Source organism: Haliaeetus leucocephalus, unplaced genomic scaffold (genome assembly GCF_000737465.1).
Source record: "Haliaeetus leucocephalus isolate CR32 unplaced genomic scaffold, Haliaeetus_leucocephalus-4.0 Scaffold906, whole genome shotgun sequence".
NCBI classification, from domain to species: Eukaryota; Metazoa; Chordata; class Aves; order Accipitriformes; family Accipitridae; genus Haliaeetus; species Haliaeetus leucocephalus.
In genome coordinates, this window is record NW_010973342.1 from 2,604,621 (window position 1) to 2,627,109 (window position 22,489).

The window sequence follows — 22,489 nt, forward strand, 5'->3', positions numbered from 1 at the left end:
GAGCAGGAGAGAGGAGGAATACTACCTAGTGGTGAAAGCAGGGCACCTCAGCCCTCCTGGGTTCTGCTCTGAGATCCGCTACAGCTTGTATTTGTGATTTTAGCCAGGAACCTAACTTAAACACATCCCTCAGAAAACAAGCAAATAGGATGTTTGTGGTTCTGTATTCATTGGGGGGGTGGCGGTGGTGTGTGTTTGTTTTTTAAATTTACATATGCATCTGTTGTTTTAAGTAACGGATTGTCTTCCGTGGTGCTGGTCAAACGCACACCCTGGTTCACAGCCCAGCTGGGGTCCTCTGGCTGTGTCGAACCACACTGGCAGCGGTCCGGCAGGCTGGTCACAGCTCTCCGGTGCAGCCCAGTCCATCACATCTGCAGGTTAGGCCCTAAATAGCTCTTATGCAAACATACTGACCTTGCTGTGATTTGAACCGAGGCATCTAAACCCGTCTCTTTGAGACAATAGGGATGGAAGTCCTGGGAGGTTTAATTTAGTTTGCAAAGCCTTCGCTGCTGCTGCTGATGTGTAGTGGAGAAAGAACTCAGCCCAAATACCTTGGGACACAAGTATATTGCTGAAGTTACTTACAAACTAACAAATGCTATATGGAAATCACTTGTACTGGGTATGCATCCCCAAACACACTTTTTACAGTCAGTTTTAAGGCACGATCATTCAGCACTTGACTCTACTCAGCTACAAAATGGAGATAATAACCTCTTTGGGGAACATTACTTAAGCCAAGAAAGTAATGTTTGAAGTGTTTTGAGATCTCTAGCTGGAAATTCCCATAGAAAGTAAAAACAGCCACACAATATTTACAGTTACAAGCTCAGTTTTGTGCTGATTTAAACTGGTCAAAGGAGAGCTCCGGCAGTAGTTTATTCTTCAGTAAAACATTAAGACCAGAGCCCAGAAGTTACTTGACTCCCCTTGCTAAGCTCAGGGCAGTGAAAAAAAAGATGTTGTCAAAGAATTTTAAAAGAGACAACATGCAGTTATCAGAGATGGAAACTGGGTACGACAACCAGATTAACAGCCCTACGAGGAGTGTTGCAGGGTCTTTGGATGACTGGATACAGTCACAGCCTTGATTTTCTTCTCTCTTCAGGGCAAAAAATCCCTCTTACTACAACAAGTTTAGAACTGACTGAGCATTGTCAAAATGACAGATGCAGAAATGTCTACTTATGCCTGAAAGATTCACTGCTCAATTACAGACCCTCAACTGAAGAGATTGCTGCAAAATGGCTGTACACCATAAGATGAAGAAAAGTTAACAAAGGGTGCCTAATGTTAGAGAAAAATGAAAATCAAGGCCATTACTCCAAAATGATAGATTACCTCTCATGCATGATAAATCAGAAATACATTTTTGCAGGAGGCAATGCTAAGAAAAAGAGAAAGCCTTGGGACCAGACACCATGACCATTTCCTTCTTCTACTGGTCTTCTACGAGAAGCTACTTCAGAACTTAATGTCTTTGGCATCCATGTATTTCTAATATTAAGAGTGGTTTTCTGTGGCCAAGTCTGAAGGTCCTGCACACAGAACACATTCATCTGTATGAATGAAGCCACTAAACAAGCATCTTCTTGTAATGTCATGTTCTTAGTAGTCCTTTTATTTTTAACACAGCATTTCCCAGGGATGCTGACAAATAAGTGTCGTTTCACCAGTCCGCTGGATGTGCTGAGACAAACAGGCAGATTTAAGACCTTACTTGACCACAAATGCACAAAAGCGCACACAGATGCACATACACTCAAGTGCGCATGGAAAAAGCTCATTTTTGGGTCAGAGTGTGTAACTGCACACATTTTTTCATGTACATTTTTGTGGGAACATTTTAGGACTCAAGTCTGGAAAATTCCACCACTTTATGTTGCCCACCATATTACTGCTATGATCTCAGCTCTAGCCTGAATTTATACTAGTTACACTCCTTGCTCTGAAATCTTGACAGGCTCTTTGGTGACATCAGCTATCTTTTTTTCATCAAGCATTTGTTAGCTGGTAAAACTGAAACTCCCTTTGTGGTTTCCAGTCTAGACTTCAATTTGCACTAGGTTTATCAGCTGGGGTTTTTTGGTGTCATCTTTACAAAAAAGGTCTAAAATATTCCGCATTTATTTCGAACTTGTCTTGCAATAGATATTTTAAAATTATTTGCTTAAGTAAACATATTTTATACTGATTACATCTGACTTAAAAAAAAATCATCTGGTTTAGCTTTCATGGGAAAATCTGGCCTCCAAAGCCATTTTGAGCTTTTCAGGCTCAAGAGTAAAGGTTTAATTTGACACTTAATATGAATTCATGAGAACCCATTGTTCCTGAGTGATAACCTGGCGCCACTAGCATGTATTGGTACTGTACCTTTGACAAAGAAGGCATCTTATGATTTAAAAATGTCGTTGCAGAGACCTTTCTCGTTGTCAGTCTCTGAATCTGTCCAATTTATTAACTATAGAAATCATGCGTAGGTGACTACGCTTGGGGAGGACCCTGGCCCTCTGAGTGACAGGCAGGGAAAGCTCAAACCGCTTCTCCCAAGACAAAGCAGTGATCTCTTTCTCAGTATAGGAACTTCCTACACAAAGCCACAAATGATTTTCAGAAGCTCATTTAAAGATTGAATGAGCAAAAATTAATTATTTTAATAATAATAATAAAACTTAAATTTTGCTACATTTTTAAAAAAACAAAACCCAATGCTTTTTTTTCCTCAAAAAGCTATACTTCTTGAAAACATTGGAGCTGTTGCAAGAGCTGCACAGACCATTTTTGGTTAGCTGTTGGATAGGCAATTTGTACTGCACAGAGCAGAGTGCTGCAGCAGCGCTGAGGACATGGAAGTTGAGCGTACAGTAGCGCTGCCATGTACTTGAAAGAGTTTTTATTAATAGAGAGTTTTGCAGCCTGAAGGAACTAACTAAAGTGCTGTCAGACTGTCTCCAAATGCTTTGCAGATAACATACTGTACGGCCATTCACCCTCAGCACACAGCTTTGTTAACATGCAACTGTACAAAATCTTTTTTTTTTTTTTTTAAAGTAACAGGAATGCATCTGGGATATGGAAAAATCTAGCACTGCTCTGTCTGCCTGTGTACGGAATGCTTTATGTACAGTTTAAAAAAAACCCACAATTTTTATGAAAGAAAGTCTAATAAATGCCAGTGAACTCAGCATTACTAAACTCCAGTTCAGAACAACACAGGAAATAATGGTGCAGTTACTATGATCTAATTACAGCGGAATTCCCTTGGAAAAGAATTTGACTTATGAATTTCTTTTCATTCCAATCCAATCAGTGTTTTTGAAACTCTAGGTGAGTTAGTGGGACACTTAGATGGTGCTAGATTTTAAAAATTAAAATAAGATACTGGTGTTAGAAGAAGCCTAACAAATACATGGTTGTGATTAGTTTCTATTAAAAAGACAATAGAGAGTGTGTTTTCTAAGCTAAGATACAAACTCGCAGTGAAAACCAAACACACACACACACAAGCCACAAACCCCCAAAAGGTATATTCATATATTGCAAAATAGGAAATTACAGATTAATTTTCCATTTAGTAAATTAGCCCACAGCAGAACTCGTACCTCTTAAGCTGCATTTTATGTCTCTCTCTTCTGCAGAAAAACTATCTGCATTAGGAAATTCCTACATGTTTAATTCTATTGTATTTGGAAAAATACAATTTATTCTTAGAAAAATAAGTACCATATAAGGTTAGATCAGAGCACAGCATGGAAGAATGCCTGACGAGTCTTATGTATTCAGACTTTTACATGCATTTAAAAGGCTGGATTTCAAGGTCTTAAAACAAGCTACTGAAACTGCAGTGATAGTTTCCCACACTACTTCACGGACATCCACATTTGAGACTGGCAAAGTCCAACATAAATACTAGTAATCTGGTTAGGATCTGAAACTGCAGCCCTCGTGTTGGGATTTTCCGCATTTGCAGACACTGAACAGAAAGGAGTGGATGATGACAAAAATCCCCTTTCTCAGAAGTCTGCATTCCCAGAACAAACCATAACAGACGATACGCTGCTAAACCAGGATTAGCAAACTTGAATTGACTTCAGGAAGATGAAGGATTTTTGCTCCATGCAGAGCACTGCAAACAGGTATCTCCTCAGAGATCCTTCTTTTTAAAAAGGTGATTGTGATGTTGGTATCCCAATTTTTGCAGGGTAGCCTATGGCAGCTATGCATATACACCCCTCCAAAAAGCAACCTGGGTGCCAGCCCCCTCCACCTTATGGAATTTGAACCTTCAGCTCACTACCAGTGTGCCATAACCACCAAAGCTTTCTGGAAAACGAGCTAGAGATGAAGATGGAAGGGAATTTGCTACCTCTCCTCTCGGTGCCAGATTATTGTGCAATTAGCAGTGAAAACCACACGCAGCAGCAGCAGCAGCAGCAGCTGTGCAATACTGAGCTGCTGGTTGCTCAAGTTGTTGCTTCAAGGCCTGAAGATGACGTCTGTATTCTGCAGCACCAAATTAGATGGGATTTCAGTGGTCTGGATTTGCCTGAAAGTTGCTGCCTGTATCTCGGTTTTTAACAGCAACGGAGCAGGCAATGGAAGCACTTTGTGGGTGGAAAAGTTCCTGGTCAGAAATCCCTCCCTTACCTTTAGCCACTGTTCCGCCTGCTCTTTGCTCTGCACTGCCAGAACCAGGGCATCCGCTCCTTGGTGCGAGATTTTCAGCTCATGCTTCTTCTTTTTGCTGTCTTTGGGAATGTACGTGATACTGCAGTCATTCAGGAGCAGCTCCATCTGGGGCTGCTGGTCCTTGGAACTTTTGTAACACTAAATAAATGGAAGGAAAGTTCAAAAGTTAGATATCACCTTTCTGAACATTGGGGGACAGCTGTTGTTATATAGAAATGCTATTTTTAAATTTTTAATATTTTTCAAGCACCCCTTTACCACATACCACAGAGTTCAGCCAATGTCAGCTTTGCATTTCTCCCTCTCATCCCCTCTGTAAAGCAAAATTACTTCCAGACTGACATTAATAGACATCTTTTATTGCAGGACAGGTACAACATATGGAGAGCATTAAGCTTCTTCATCGTTATGACTCAACCTTGACCCTGACCAGGTAGGAAGAGGGTGATTTAGGGTATCTGTTCACATGTAGCAGCAGAATAAACTTGTACAGTTAATGACTTTAAAGCCCAGATATTTACCCTGCCCTCCAGCAACAGCTTAGCATATCAAGACAAATCTATACATCAGTGCCTACAGCCTGCAGTTACAAAGACACTGGCACACACCTTACCTCAAGAAAAAGAACAGCTACGTAAGTAAAAAAAATTGTCACAGTGTGGAAAGGGGGCAAAGTCCCACTTTTTCAGCTAATGCAGTTTAATAATCACTGCACAAAACTGCATTAATCTCCATGTTAGTTTACTTTGTAAGCTCCTGGCTAAAACTATATGACGTATGCGATGTTTTTTCCCCTCAGTATTAAATGCTGTCAATGAAGAGCCATTTCATGCTGGATCACTGATGACCTGCTCTATGTTTGAACTGGTGATCTAAAGATGAAGGGTTCCACATTACATCACTTGTCCTATAGTCCCAGTCCCTATTCCCACCTTCCAACACATCGGTACAGCTGAGGTTCCTAAAGCTGTCACAGTGCCATACTACAGAACAACGTTTAACTGCGCATATGAATGTCCAGTTATTTTATATACTTATGTAAATTGGGCTTTCACTCATACAAATAAGCATGAAGGCTAAAAAGGCATCTGATGATGAAGAATGTATCTGGTAATAAAGATGACTAATTAGTATATGCATACACAGAATAGCTGAGTATAAATATGAACAGAGAAAAGCACATGAACTTTTGCACGTCTGCAGCAGTATTCATGTCATGATGCAACTGTCAGGAAGACAGTAGCTGTTAAAAATATGTTATAAACACCACAACTTAGGCTGAGCAAATATGGCCACTCTAAACCAGTCTCTGCAAATCACTCATGATCCTCCCTCCCTCTCCAAAGCCCATTAACTCAAAGTTTCTCTAGCTTTGTCACACATTTTAAGTTTGTAACATTAAAAAAATATTAAGTTTTCATACTATGAAATCTTAAAAACATACAACATTAGTCTCTTCAAGAAGCCATAAACAGCATAAATTCCCTTTATATTAATTTAAATATTTTATATATAATTATACATTACTAAAACTTAAGTATTTACATATTAAAGGACTTTAAGTGAAAAACAATTCCCTATTAAAAGTTATTTCTAATGTCTAACTCTAAGTAAAATATTTTGGGTTTATGATGACAGCTGCATTTATAATACAAGCAATTACAAATCCCTAAGAACATAGATTTGTTTTACTTGCATATCTCATATGTTAAATGTCTAAGTCCTCCTTCAAACAATAAACCAATCTTGTGTAACTTGGTCGTTAGACTCCTATTGTGATTTTTATTTTCTTAATCCCCATTACAGAATTACTGAAAGGCAATCCCTATAAGGAAAAAAAACCCAGCTTTTCAGACCACACATGTGGCTAAAGGAAATGAAAATAGAAAAAATAACATATTTCTATACAGAACAACAAACATAATTGTAGAAGACATATTGTGTGATTTCAGAGAAAAATCCGTTTCTTTCCCTCTTTCTTTCTTTTCTTCAAGCTGTTACCAGACGGTCCTGAAATCTGATATGATCCTGATATATAGTGATAAAAATGTGGACTAAGGATAATAGGACTGTAACAATATAATAGAAACTGAATCAGAATCAACATTCTTTTCAACATTTAAATAGAGGAGGATACAAAAATTAAATCCTCAGTAACCACTGAAAACTAGCAAATTCATTCCAACTATATTTTCAGAAACCTCTTACCTCTATTTCATGTACTTCTATTTCATAGCCTGTTATTTCCTATACTGCCATAAGCACAATGTACTTGGAAAGTGAACACACCTAAGCTACATGTACCGGTGTAGAATAATGAGGTTCTACAGAAGATGTTCTATCACCTGTTAATCAGCTTTTAATGTTTGGGATATTGCAGTAATTATTAGTCACGTAATTAGTTACAACTGTTGGAAGCACCAGACAGGAAGGCAGGGAGTGCCCAACTTATTTATTACTGTAAGCATTAGTTCACTTATAATGACACAGAAATAAGCATTTCCCTCAATTAGGCTCTCTTTTCAGAAACTAAAAAGACATCTATGAGCAGATAATTTACTAACTTATCAGATCTTTTACTGGTGCCTCCAATCAGAAAGAAACATAACAGATTTGCTTAAGGAACAAATACATCCACTTGTTTCTTTCCTTTCTATTATGCAGCTGTGCATCATGTGAATACTGCATCTGTAATTACCGCAGAACAGATGGCAAAGGTTTAGTTTAAAGTGTATACATTACCACGGCATATGCTGCCAAGTGAATTCTCAGTCTAACAAGGGACTCTTCTCTCCAGCGGTCTGATCCAACAGTTCATACGCAAAGCTCCCTATAAGATTTTTTTGTCCGCAGGGAATGAAAGATTGGATTTACAGTTTCAGCAATTTTTTTTTCCAAATGAAATACATTAGAAGATAATAGGCCAGACTTTCTTTCCAATATCAGGGAACTGCCTGGGTTTAAGTTTAAGTGCAATAAAAATCAAAGTTCGAAGTGGCTAAATGATACACTTATAATTTCAGTGCTTCTCTGCTTCTTGGGTAAATCATGACTGAACTCTTTGGTAAGGTTACTGTAGACTTGGCCACTGTCTGTAGAACATATTCCAAAAACCAGATTCCTGTAAAAATAAATGTATCATCTAAAAGGTACAAAGAAAATATAGCTAGATAAAAATAAAAATTACCAGTAGTTTGTTTTCTTTGATAACACACAGTAGTTTGGTCCATTGCCCAAATCGTTTTTTCCTAAGAAGGAAGGCACAGATTTTGGCATCCTTCACCAGATCCATAGAGGCTTCCTCGGAAGGCCACTGATGTCTCATTTTCTTCCCCTTTCCATCCTCCTCCTCTTCGTCATAGGATTCATAAGAGCTGCTCATAGCATCTGAGTCATAATCTTTAAGAAAAGCGTAAAAGTGTCAAGTTAAAACATTTAGCCATGAAGCACACTGAAATAACTGAAAATCTCAACAGGGTTCATTTTTAAGTTAAGGCTTTTGAAAGTCAGCCATGAACAAATTACTGTTTCATTGCTTAGTAGTATCAATACATTAAGTTAATTGAAGAAGAGATGCTGTTCCATTATAAAACTTTATAGAAGACCCATACTGACACCTTGGGAATTTTAATGGAAAGAATAAGCTGGGAATACATAGCTAAAAGTAGTGTTTTATTATCTTCAAAATACTGTTTAGCAGATACCTTCATCTTTTGTAATTCTTTTACAGAGTGTCGTGGTTTAACCCCAGCCAGCAACTAAGCACCACGCAGCCGCTCACTCACTCCCCCCCATCCAGTGGGATGGGGGAGAAAATCAGGAAAAGAAGTAAAACTCCTGGGTTGAGATAAGAACGGTTTAATAGAACAGAAAAGAAGAAACTAATAATGATAATGATAACACTAATAAAATGCCAACAGTAGTAATAAAAGGATTGGAATGTACAAATGATGCGCAGGGCAATTGCTCACCACCCACCGACCGACACCCAGCCAGTCCCCGAGCGGCGAATCCCTGCCCCCCCCTTCCCAGTTCCTAAACTAGATGGGACGTCCCATGGTATGGAATACACCGTTGGCCAGTTTGGGTCAGGTGCCCTGGCTGGGCATGAGAAGCTGAAAAATCCTTGACTATAGTCTAAACACTACTGAGCAACAACTGAAAACATCAGTGTTATCAACATTCTTCTCATCCTGAACTCAAAACACAGCACTGTACCAGCTACTAGGAAGACAGTTAACTACATCCCAGCTGAAACCAGGACACAGAGAAACATCTTCACCTTGTCCTATTGCATAATGCAAAATGTAGGCACAGAAATGTCAATATTAGTACAGCATATCAAGAAACAAACACTGAATATGACAAAGTACACAAAAGTACATTATGGGGCACTACCTACCTATCATAACACTTCATATAATTCTCAAATACAGCACCTGCACTGATACAATTAACGCTGAATAGACAATGCTGTTCCTTGAACTACAGATTCTGCTGGAGTTAAAGGCATTCTGCAAAAAAAATGTTTTGTTATGTGCTTTTAGCCTGAACAGCTTAATCTTGCTCCAAGTTTGGTGATGGAATGGCAGGATTCCTTTTTAATTAAACAATCTTTGTTCAGGCCTTGCCTTTTCAACAATGCAGTCCACTCTAGCAGTCCCCTCAACTACAAAACTAATTTGCCATTATCACAGAACCCTCTCTTCCACCATCCATATTTATTTGTTTAGGTGGGTATGTGTGTGTATGTATATATATATATATATATATATATATATATATATATATATAAAGCCCTTCAGATAACAACACCTGAAGGCATGCCTGTTATCCACTGGCATATGCTCCCATGGAGGAAAATTGATGGGAATATTTTTAACAGCTGAAATTTCATCTAAACATTTCAAGTAGGCTTTGATACATTTTTAGGCCAGAAGGTGGAAGAAAATCTCTCATTTGCCTTAGCTAGGTATTTAGGACACAGTTGGGATGTGGGAAGGAGACCTGGGATAACTGGGAAGAGGACAAGGGAATGGATTGCTGGAAAGCTCATTCTACATCAGTTTCTCTCTACGTGCATAGTCAGAATGGGATATACCCAGACCTCACATCTCTGAATCAAGACTAGAGACTCTGATTTGATTTGTGTTTTCACAGAAGTGTACAAAACAGTGTATCTTCATTCCAAAGTGAAATGAAGATAAAATTTGAAGCTCTGGAAACTTTTTTTTTTTTTTTTTAATTGAATTCCCATCTTCTGGTCAATTCTGCTATGGAGTGTTTGGTTTGGGGCAGCTCCATATGGGCAAGTGGTAAAAGCCTCAGATGATTATCAATGGGAAAACACTACAATTTTTCACTTGCTTTACAAAAATCAAGAGACAGATGGAAGAACTTAGGGTAGATGTTTAAACTGACAGATTTGGAAACATTTATTCCAGAGTATTTATTTTTGCATATTTGTTTAAAAGAATGTGTAAGATCTGGTAGAAGTTGCCGCTTCATCCATCTCTTCCTCCTTCCTCCCCATGAAGCAGGAAAAAAGCCTAAACAAAAACCCACCAAAACCAGAACCAAAACAAAACATTCCCCAGCCCTGACCTCCTTTTGGAGTGGCTGTCCACAAACTTTCACATAGAAACGTCAGGAAGTGCTTGAGAGATCATCGACCAGTCTCAAACACACAGTAGCATGCCAGCCTGTTCGAAGCAAAGGCAGAATGAGTCGTGTGGTGTTACCGAATATGAAGATGTGAGGTCTAGTCGTGAAATCAGCATCTTCAAGAAGGCCTTCTCCCAAAGGCACAGGTTAAGGCACAAGCTGCCATAACCTAAAGTTGCTATCTCTCTGGGAACTTCATCTTTAACTCCTGCCTTTCCCTTTTCAAAACAGTAATACTTAGGTGCCCATAACCTCCTCATCCCTTCTTTGAATTTAGTAGTGATCTTTGTTGCAACTACACCACTGTCATAATGTTCACCTTGATGTTTGCTGCCTTTCTACAAAACTCCTTTACCTCTTTTGTGATTTTGTTCTAGTTTTGGCAATAATATTACCCTGAAACTTACATTTTTTTGAGGTGAGAAGCAGAAGCAAGAAGTCACTGCTCATATATCGAGATATGGAAATACTACTCTGGTAGCATTTTTCTGTTTAATTACTAATGAGATTTTTCCTCCAAAATTAAGAAACCACTTTTTCAATGTAAGAGTGTCTGGGGGTTAATTTTCATCAGATCAACTTGAAGCATGACTGTACAGGAGGGACACTCCTTAAATGCAGTCCTCCCAAGAGAGTGGAGCTGGGTCATTTTTCTACCCTCTGAGTCCATACTGAAGAAGCGATGTTTGTATGACAGAGTCAAAGACTTTTCTGTCAGAGGAAGGTCTATCAAATATGCCTTTCCCATCTGCATTTTTAAGTGCATCAGTCAAAAGGATGCAAAAACTAAATGTGTTTTAACACATGGTTTTTCCTTCCTCTTTAGGACATGATTTAACTTTTTCATATTGCAGAAAAGAAGGTTTCGCCTTGGATAAAATTATTGCTTGTCTCTTTGCCATATATCAAAAAGCTGGTTTTCTTCTTACCGTAAACCCCATGCAGCAATCTCGCCTTCCTTTCAGCAAAGTTACTGGGTTAAATCATTGCTTTTTCCTCACAACAGTGAATCTTATGATTTTTTTTCTTACAGCAAGTTTTACCGGTTTCTAAAAAAAATTACTGTAGGAAGTGCTGATTAAGACTTCAAAGTAGAGGCTGAAATTCTGCATGTCAAATATCCTACAGGTACTTCCTATGAGGCTCACAAGCAGTGCAAGTGCAGATTCCACGTTAGCTGTAAGTTGTATGATCAGCAGAGAGACTCTGCACAGCAGCTGCAGGTTCATCCAAATCTCAGTTTACAGGAGGCTGAAAGCCAACAGGAGCTTCTGAGGCTCCCACCCTCACACAGGCTAACGGGATCTCTGGGGACCTGTTGCCATATCCTGCCCACGAACTACTCCTCATGGTTTTCTTCTCCTTGGTTTGTGGGACTCTTGGCCAGAAGAAGAGTTTGCTCTGTGACTCACACCAGGAAGGATGGCCACCTTGGAGTACGACTCATATCATCTGGGCCAAAACTTTGCTGCTCTTTGCCACATCTCGCTTCTATTCTTTGTTTCTCCAAACTGCTGTATCACATCCAGAACAAGGCTTTCAGGCTCTGAGACACAAACTAGCATGTGCAGAAAAAGTGGAAAATACCTCTCCAAAATAAAGTGGGTTTATTAAGTCTACTAAAGTCTCAGAGACTTAGGACGCACTGATACAACATGTTCCGAAGCTGCTAATCTACCTTTTTTTGCATCTTCTGCATTTTCTGATTATTCTAGCTTCTTTTGACATTGGCTTTTCACCCTTATCTTCACCAAAATTTTCCACTGTTAAGGGGTGAAAATCACAATGGACTTTCACAGTATTTGTAATAATGTATTCCAAAGATTAGCCTGTAATAATTTAGGCATATTGTACAGATCAGTAGCTTTTAATAAAGAGAAAGAGTTCTCAGACAAGGCATACACCATCTTATTTTCATCTACATGCAAGTGTTTGTTTACAAACAGATAACAGGGGCTTGGGAAAGTTACGGATATTTCGTTTTCATAACCTACATTCTGCAATTTTCTTCAGTTCCTTTTTGCCTTTGCAGGTAGGACACATGATATGAGCCTTATGAGGCTTCTAATGTAAGCCTCCTTGCTATTAATGATATCACAAAAATATTCCACAGGAATATTTACTTAAGATAATGATATCTAGCCCAACAGTTGTTTAGCAGTTTATTCTTGCACTTCTTATACTTTCAGCGCTTCTTTGTTATGGTCTTCTCCATCTCAAACAGTTTGAACAGCTAAGGTTACATCTTCGGTTAATACACTGCTTTAGTGGCTTATTTTAATTACCACACAACTGGATTTAGTGGAAGTTTTGCTTGAGTAGAGATATATTACTAATGTCATATTGAATTTAAAAGCAAATTTATTACCAATGAAGAGCGGAATCTTTTAAGACAAATTAAAAGAGATGATAAGGAGTTCAGGACATAAGAAAATACAGCAAAATCACAGCAAGTGAGATGATAAGTTACACTAACGGAGCTTTAAATGTCTGGATATATATATAATTAAATCATGGAATTATTAATGAACTTTTAAGGCTTATATCCTAAATATTTTTGTGGATTTGGGTGGTTAAGTACAGTAAGAATTCAGTTTCATATTTTGTCTTCTTTTTCCCTAGGTGATCCTTTAGCAGTGCTATTAATATTTGTATTATTAATATTTTTCTGCCTGAGCATGGCTGTTGTTTAATGACAAAACACAAATCGCGGTTCACTGGATTACAGGGTGTAGCAGGACCACCCTGCAGCATTTCAAGGGAGGAAATGAAGAGAGGAGTGATTCTGCTACTCTGTTAAGACTATGTTCCTTCATTTGCTTTACAGTATATGAAACTCTTACCTTGAATTTCTTAGGTAAATTAAGAGCTGCCAGATAACCTCAGTTCATGCAGTGTACAAATGCATAATTAATGTTCTAAGGTAACTCTTGTGCATGTTTTAAGAACAGAGATATCATTTTATTCATTCGTTCTGGTTCAAATAATAAAAATGGCTATAAAATGGGGGAAGACATGCCTTTAATCTTTGGGCCATAGAAAATAATGATTAATGATAAATCAGCCACACACAAGTAATAAATTACCCCAGCCAATAAAAAAGCAGCAAAAAGGAAAACCTTTGCAATTTTTTGGTACATAATGTCCTGTTGACTGACCCTGTGTAAATGCTCACAGCAGTCATTTCAGCGTTTCATCAGCGTGCTCTCAGCATAGCTCCACTTAAGTCAATAGGTCTTTGGATAAGTATTTGGACATGAGAAAGAGCATTTGTGTGTTGCTGCAGAATGACGTTCTGGTGGTCAGTTAGGAGGCAGCCCTCTGCCTTTTGCACTAAACAAGTAGTCACAAAAATACTGTCATGTGCATCAAACATGGCTTTTGGGAGCCAGTATGACTGATTTATCCCTTTCCATAATGTGTCACCAAAATGCTGCAAACCACACCTTTTCAATAATTCCTTTCTTCTTTTGTCTACTTTAGCAAGTAATTCAGTGCAGTAGAAGCATACCAGTAGATCTGCAGATCAGCACCAGTTTCTAAGACCTCTACATTTACAGTATCGCCAGTGTAGAGAGGTTTACTCTGGATGATACTTAACTCTGGACTCCTGGTCCAATGCCCCACCACGTTCATGGTTCAAAGCTGTCCAAAAGACCAGTGGCCGATTTGGACCGTCTATCTTCAATAGTAGCTGAAACACGTTTATGCACACCTAACTTAAGCTCCAGGTTTAGTTTCCTGTAAAGGGAGCCTGGTTTGTGCACACCAAAACAGTTCTGCAAACCAAACCAATGCATGGCAAGTGAGGATAACCAGAGCCAGACCCAAACGGTCAAAGCCATGCTTACAACACAGCACTAATAGAGATGTAGCTGTCAAATACTAAAAAAGTTGAAGGACACTGGAATTACCAATTGCTCAGAAAGTGATCTGGAAATATATTACTTACTGGAAGTGATATACTCAGGAGCCTTCCCAGGACTAAGTGGCACTGCCTCTTCGTAATAGCCTTCAGGAAGAGAAGATGTTGGTAATGGTGGAGGCCCATTATCTGGTGGCTAAATAGAGAAAAAAAACCAAAAAATGATTACATACCAACAAGGTGTTGAATTAAACACGGTCAGAACATCTGCTCATCATCAGTGCTAATGTTACCAGCCTTATAAACCCAATGGCTGCTCCTGTGACTATTTCTTATGTTAACCATCTCTAAAGGTAAGGCTCTGGAGGGGTGAATTAGATATTGTCCTTTGAATAAGGTGTGTTCTGCAGGTTAGCATCTTTTAGAAGGGAAACAAGCCTAAATCTCAAGTTCCTCATATGTTGTTATAATTAAACAATAATAAGTAGAGGTTGACATTTGAAGCTATAGGGTCACTTAATTATGCTTCATAACATAATGATAAATTTTTAAATGTACCATTATTGTCAGGAACTTTACCTCCACTAATGATAAGGAAGTAGAACCTTGCATGTCCTTCAGCTGAATCCTTTGGGGATATAAACACAGTAGGATCCTACTTGCCATTTTTAAGGATGCAAAATCAAGATAACAGCGACATTAAAAGTTCTTTCTACAACAGCATTAAGTGATAAAAATGTTGAAAAGATATAGTTCTCTAAGAACTAGAAATCTAAAGAGTCTATGTAGGAAAGAGATTTCTGTGTGTGGACCATTTTACAGAGTTAAGGCTTATTTATTAGTATTTTACACCTAAATTAATTCCTATTACAGCAGGAAACAACAGTTTGGTTGGACAGGTTAGAAAAGTTAAATAGCCTGGGATGGCAGAGATCAAGGACATATAATTTAGAACATATTTTCACGATGCATTTTGTTTTTCAAATCAATTCTTAATCGGACATTAATTTTTAAAATGCTATTTCTACATAGTGAAAACTGAGCTACAACCAATGAAAAGTTTGGAACATCAAGAAACTATTATATGATAAAATAAATATTTCAAATACCAGGTCAAATTCTAAAATGCTTCTTTTCTAAATATAAACCTGTTTTAAATTTAAAACTGATCAACTGCTGGTATGTTGATATAGTAACAAAGTAAATTTAGTACTCTGTGACTTCTTCCATATGACTTTACTGTTCTATTTCTTTAACAAGTACCAAAACAACTGTATTTTATAGAATTCATTCATACTGGCCGCAGGTTTTTAGTTCCATATTTTCATATTAGAGAAAATACTGAAGTCTTTTTCCAGCACTAGTGGTTTATTGTATGATTACAAAAATGTAACTTGTAAGCAGAGTCTCATTTCTCCCATAACATTTTTCCAATACCTCTTTCTCTTTTTTCAGGTAATGAAAGAGATGTAATGGTGTTTGTCTGCTTTGGACTGATCCAGTCTAAACTTGGGGAACAGAGATACTGAAGTAAGAAACTAGTCAGGGTGGGCTTTGCTCATGGTCACATACAGATGCTTCTGGACTGCAACGCAGGTGGGCTGAACAGTCTAGCAGAGGCATAGAGTCTTCTTCCACATAATACAGCTGAAGCCACAGCGACTAGACTTCTCTTTTGCTATAGACCTAAAGTCACCTGGCAGGAACCCCAGCTTTAATAACATAAGTGGCATTAGCTGTAATGAAATTACTTCTGCGGGCACTTTCAGGGCTGGATTCATCTTTGCATATTTCAAAGCTAGACATCTCCAAATCTCAATACTGATTACACATCTACGCCAGACACCTAATTCTTAACAACATCGGCAAGACGAGTCCCACCCTTAGTGCGCTCTGTAGTTAAATTCGTATCGAGTAGGGTATTCCTCCTTGGAGGCAAGTGCTTGTGTATTCCCAATGTGCAGGAAGGCAAGGAGCTAGCGACTAAACCTGCCCTTCAGCTCATCCAGCACTGAATTCCCTTTGTGCACCAAGTAAAATCAGAAAATTCCTCACAAACAATGAACTGATTCGTGCCTGAACACAGAAATTCTTGGTCAGATTGAGATTTACACCAATATTACTTCTATATCAAATGATACAGCCAACTTCATATGTCACAGTCAATTACAGATAAGAGATGGCAATTACTGTTATCTACAATGTGAACCAAATGAGTTTTCCTCACAGACCAGCTTCGCTGGAGAAATTATCTGTCAAAGAAGCAAAATAATGAAAAAAATATGACTTTTAGCATAGTATCCCTGTAATTCCGCTGAAAAAAAGCCCCATATTGCAAATCTGCACATCATCACAAAATAAACGAGTCTTTCAAGGTTAGCTGCTGCTGTGCAACAGGCATAAGGGACATTAAAAAATATTATATGTTAATATTGGAAAATTGACAGCAATTATGAATTTTGCCCTACACACCTGCACACATCAGCTTTGTGTGGCCTGAACTGCTAGACACAATAGGGGGAACTGCCTCCAAAGAGTTTGTATTTTCTCCCTTCATGCAGGTGGGCAGAGCCTTGCTCAAGTGAGTTGGGGTCAAGGTTTGTTCCTGGGGCAGTGTTGATTCATACCACCCCTTTCATTAGACAGATATATTAATATCTTGGTCTAGCCTTAAACTACTTTTCCCATCAGGTGTATACACAATACATGAAATTCCTATCATTATTAAACCTAATTCACCCAGGAAATACCTGTCCCAAGGGTCATGCCAATTTTGACTTGACACAGCACTGAGGCTTCAAAGCTATCTTTTATCCAGAAACAAGTCAGAGGTTCCAATAAAGATCGGGGCGGGGGGCAGGGGGGAATCCTTGTTTTTAGACAAAATGTTATTCAGAAAGAAAGAAAAAAGGAAATGAAACACAAATGGTGCTTGTCTGAATTTGACCCTGCTGGAGCACCAGTTACTTCATACAGCTGGGGCGGGCTGGGCTTTGCAGCCAACGTCAACACAGATGGAATCCATTGCTGAATTAACCAGGCCCTCCTCTCTGAAATGCATTTTGCAGTGCTTGCCATAACAAAGTTGAAAACAATTATAAAAAAGATTTAAAAAAAAAAATTACGAAAAACAGAAACATCCGACATGAAATACTTTCTGATTAGAGCAAGGCTGCTTTAATATTGAAAGAAAATCCAACAACAATTATTTAAATACAAAGTAAATCTGTTTAAATACAAAATATAAATATCTCACTCAAATCTGTACCACAAACAACTACGTCTTTTGGGAGCTATGGAATATGTAAGAGTTTGAGCATCAAGAAATGCAAAAAGTACATCTGAGGATTCTGGCATTACATACTAATATTTACAGTGCTTTAATTTTTTTTACTATTGCTAGTTGTATTGTTTAATTCTTTTAACCTGGCAATTTTTAGTGGAGGAATTTTGGTGAAGTTATGAATTATGAACTGAAGTAATTCTTGATTCAATAACTTTCCATTATTTTGCCTGAAAAATAAAAAGGCCTAAAAACCCACAGAACTATTTACATATTCTGTTAAAGGATTAACCCTCAAAAAAACCCTAGAACATCTGTAGTTTGAGTGGTATCAGGAGGAAAGACCTGGCAACCTGCAAAGAAGGCATTAGCACGAATTTCTACTTTTTTTTTTTTTTTTACGACAGGCAACAGGGAAGAAAACTAGAGAATGCTGCCTTTCAAGACAAATAACCTTGCTCAATCACAGGAATAAGAACTGAGTTAGAAAAAAATTACCATTATTTTTATGTCACTGGAGTAAAAGGGACAAAGATGAGTGAGATATTGTTGCGCAGAGTAATACCAGTAATACTGAAACAATACTGATGAAGGCGTTTGTCAGGTGCTGGGTGTGAAGCAAAAGGAGAGATGCTTTACGTGAAACCAAGAAGGGGAGGGGATGATAATTACACTACAGAGTTGAGATCTCTGAAGACGTTAAAGACTGGACTGTGCACGGGATGCCCAACTCCAGTTTACAGGAAGGATTGTTGAAAGAAAAAAGTATCTCCAAATAATAAGCAATATTTACCTGGATAATAAAACACATTATTCTACTGGACACCATGAAACAGACTTAGGGGAAATATTAAATTTATGTCATATTATGGTCTTCCCCCTCACCTGCTCCTCTGTGTTCCACAGACCACAAATGAACTCTTTCCTTCTTTATCCTAGGAGATAAATTACTTTGTTTCCCCCTCCTGCCCAAGGGTACCTAGCAAGTTAGACAGTAACTTTTTTTTTAGGGGTAGTCTGGCTGATATCCGCTGACGATATGGAAGTATACAGTGTGGAAAGCAGTATGAAAGACAGAGGAAAATAAATGTCATTGTACAGGGGCCTGAGGATATAAAATCACTTTACACCCCAATGAAGACTTACACTTTGTAGGAAATAGAAAGAAACACCTCCCTTTATGCAATGATTTAGGATGTGGAGATTTCCAGTGCAAAGCAGTGACTTTAGCAGAGACTGTCAGTACACCCGTGCTGCAGGCAAAGGCTGCCAGCAATTCAAGGGCCATGCTCGCATGTGTGTTATTAGATCAACCACCAATTCGGATCCAGCCGGACTGTGGAGCCAGCTGCTACGTAACCCCTCAACACTGAAAGCAGCAACATGAGACTGGAAAAGTGGTCACACACTGGTGATGCATAATAAAGCTATTCAGAAGCCAGAAGGCAAATGTGGGCTGTCAAGAAGAAACCTTGACACGTGCACATGCCATTTGCTTTGGAGCAAGCTCAGACCTGACCTCTGTACAACCCCACCGCATCCTCCGCCTGGAGGGGGAACAGTGCTCACACACTTATGATCCCTCTCCCCACATGTAAAAAAATGGATGTCCAGAAAGCAAGATGAATCAACAAACTGAGTATCAATACAATTGGCAAAATTACTGACTGCACATTTCAACCAGGCTTCGTCGTACTACTGTAAAGGCTGGAAATTGGGCATTAGTACTTGTCGTGCACTTGTTAAGAAAGCCTTTATATAAAATCAGAATTGCTAACGCACTAAAGAGAAATCACCGTTTATTGCCAGCAGCTGAGGACCTGGATGGACCTTGGATTTATTCAGGACAAAAGCGCTTGACTATATGGGATGTTAAGACCATACTGAGCTGTGCAGGAGGGAAAAACTAGCCTGAGCATAGACGAGTAGAAGCTGAGAAGAATTCTTCATTTGACCTTAGCTCCATATTCTAAGGTTCTTAATTTCTCAGCTTGTCAGCTGGACCCTACAAAACTGGGAGCCCAATAACGTGAAAGAAGTCTAACAACTTCTCTTTTCAGCTTCTGAGCACATCTGACAAAAGACAGCATACCAGACAGACAGACACCAAACTCAGCTTTTTGGAACAGAGTAACCCTGTCAGTCCCACCAGGAGGTGGGCAACACGGCTGCACGACAGGCTGTTGGTATAGTCCTACCAACCACCGCTGAGTGTACCCACGCAATTACAGCACACGCCTCTGGGACACCGGTGCTACCAGGAAAAAAACACCAAAAGGAACTGCCCAAGAAATCAAGAGCCAGAGTCAGACATGGTGGGAGGCCCAGCAATCCTGCGAAGGGCTGAACTGGTAACCCAGAGCTGAACTGGTAACCCACCAGCTCCTACTGCAGTGCTGAACAGTTGAGGGCAAGGAGGAAACGTTAGTAGAAGTGATTACCAGGTGGAGGATGAGTATAAGCACAAGCGAAGCTTTTCCTTAGGATGATCCTGAAGAGTGACTTGAGCAGGTTTAAGACAGAACAAAAGAAGGTACACACTTTGCAGACTGTCCTCCAGGGAGTGGAGGTACATCTGACACAGCCTAAGAGTGTGTCTGCTGACTCAGCGGTGAATGCCTAATTAAAGATATCTCTGAAAAAGTGCTTAGTAAGTAGAGTATAGTGACTATGGACAGATCACAGCCTCAGAAAGCACAGCCTGATGATGGGAAAGGGATCTGAACAGACTTGCTCGCATTTAAAGACTGAATCAGGGCATACCATGGCTCCACAGTTTGATCTGAAGATTGTCCGGAGAGAGTTTACACAGGAACCTCACCAGGAACTGAGTTACCATTTCACAAAACACAACACATCTGACTTCTGCTTAGATAACCCGATAACACCTTTACCTAAGCAACAGCAAGGTAAAGATGGCAATGAAGAGGACCAAATGGAAACGGTAAGAAACCAACAAAGTATATCAACTGAACAGAGAACCCAGTTGATTCTTGCATCTCTCGGATGGCAACGTCAGCCTGCAGCAGAACCCAGGCATAAGTTTAAGTCTCAGTTCTTGCCATTGTATTTAGAATCACAGAATCATTTAGGTTGGAAAAGACCTTTAAGATCACTGAGTCTAACCGTTAACCTACTACTGCCAAGTCCACCACTAAACCATGTCCCTAAGTGCCACGTCTACATTCTATTAACATTTGAGGTATTAAGTAAAACTGAGAAGACTGGAGCACAGAACACACCACGGGAAGGACAGATAGCTGGAAGGAGTTACACCCACTCTGTGGAAGACAGAAGTGGAAATAAACTCCAGACTCCATGGAAATAACAGAAGATCTAACGACATAATTCAAAAGTGAAAAAGAATGAGCCAGAAACAAACCCACGGTATTTCTGTATCATTTAGATTTTATAATAAAAGATTATTACATGGCCAGCTGGACGCATCACTCAGACAAAACAATGGAGTTGACTCATATCAAGCAAAGGGTCTGGGTGTACCAAGAAAAGAAATGGGCTTTAATTAATACTAGGGAACACTTTCATGCATATTACATGAGAAAGCCAAACCTGAATTTTAAGCAGCATGGGACCCTCAGTCAGAGGTGTTTATTGTAACTGTGCTCAAAGAGTGTCTGTACTCCCCAGCAAAGACAAAATTACCTTCCTCTTCCAGGAGTTAAGCTCATCCAGGTACGTGACATGACAGTGGGGACAAGACAAGACAGCAGAGTGAGAAAAGTGTGGGCAACACCATTTCCACCGGAACAATATTCTCTAAGGGCCTGAGCACTGCATCAAACAAAAACAAGAGAAGACTTGGTACTTACTGGCCTAATTCCTTTCCCATATGTTTGTGCACAGAACATTAATGAGCACGGTTAGGAAAGAAAATAAGCTGGTCCCTAGCTATCAGCACAGGGAGGGTGTTTATGGACACGTGTAGCATAGAAACGAGAAATGAAAAACCTGAGGCCAGAAGAGTGACCGTGTTATGAAAAATGGTGGGACAATATCCTATCAAATCTGTGGCATGAGTAATTTAATAACTTTCTTATAAGAAGGTACAAAGATCATCAGTATCTAGTAAAGATAGAAAAGAGGGCATATAGCTTCACAATGATCGTAGAAAGAATCTGGTAAAGCAGTTCAATCCTACTGTAAACCTGGTCTGAGCTCATCCAGTTTAAATGCAAATTCCAGTTAAAGGCAGTCAGGAACAGCTCATTCTGGCAGCTTAGACATGAAGAAAGCTTTGAAATGTGGTGATGTGCATTGTTATAAAGGTATACTATAAATGAACTGAGAAGGAAATTACTTCAACTAAAACTTTTCTGTGATACCATTTGCAAATGTGAAATAAATTAACAATAATGCACCCAGGGGAAACAGGAATGGCAACTACAGTGTCCTGCAAGACACGACCAACACAAAAAAGAGGCTGCAAACATTTCTTTATCTTTATTCCTTATGCAATCTCACATATGATGACCAAAAGTATTCCACAACTGCAGTGTGCCCAGGTGGCCAAGAAGGCCAACGGCATCCTGGCCTGTATCAGAAATAGTGTGGCCAGCAGGAGCAGGGAGGTGATTGTTCCCCCATGTTTGGCACTGGTGAGGCTGCACCTCGAGTCCTGTGTTCAGTTTTGGGCCCCTCACTACAGGAAAGACATTGAGTTGCTGGAGCGTGTCCAGAGGAGGGCAACCAAGTTGGTGAGGGGCCTGGAGCACAAGTCTTATGAGGAGTGGCTGAGGGAACTGGGGCTGTTTATCCTGGAGGAAAGGAGGCTGAGGGGAGACCTTATCGCTCTCTACAACTACCTGAAAGGAGGTTGTAGTGAGGTGGGTGCTGGTCTCTTCTATTAAGTAACTAGTGATAGGATGAGAGGAAATGGCCTCAAGTTGTGCCAGGGGAGGTTTAGGCTGGATATTAGGAAAAATTTCTTGACTGAAGGGGTTGTCAGGTATTGGAACAGG

The 22,489-nt window shown here is 39.4% G+C and overlaps 1 protein-coding gene across 2 annotated transcripts in view; it reads right to left on the reverse strand.

The window, feature by feature from the left end:
• Positions 1 to 22,489, reverse strand: part of AFAP1 (actin filament associated protein 1) — a 64,241-nt gene that overhangs the window by 30,833 nt on the left and 10,919 nt on the right. For both annotated transcript variants that reach the window (XM_010583499.1, XM_010583498.1), the window contains exons 3-5: positions 14,315 to 14,423; positions 7,886 to 8,097; positions 4,657 to 4,836 (exon numbers count right to left, since the gene is read on the reverse strand). In XM_010583499.1, the coding sequence (XP_010581801.1) occupies positions 4,657 to 4,836; positions 7,886 to 8,097; positions 14,315 to 14,423 (501 nt within the window). The remainder of the gene's footprint in view (positions 1 to 4,656; positions 4,837 to 7,885; positions 8,098 to 14,314; positions 14,424 to 22,489) is intronic.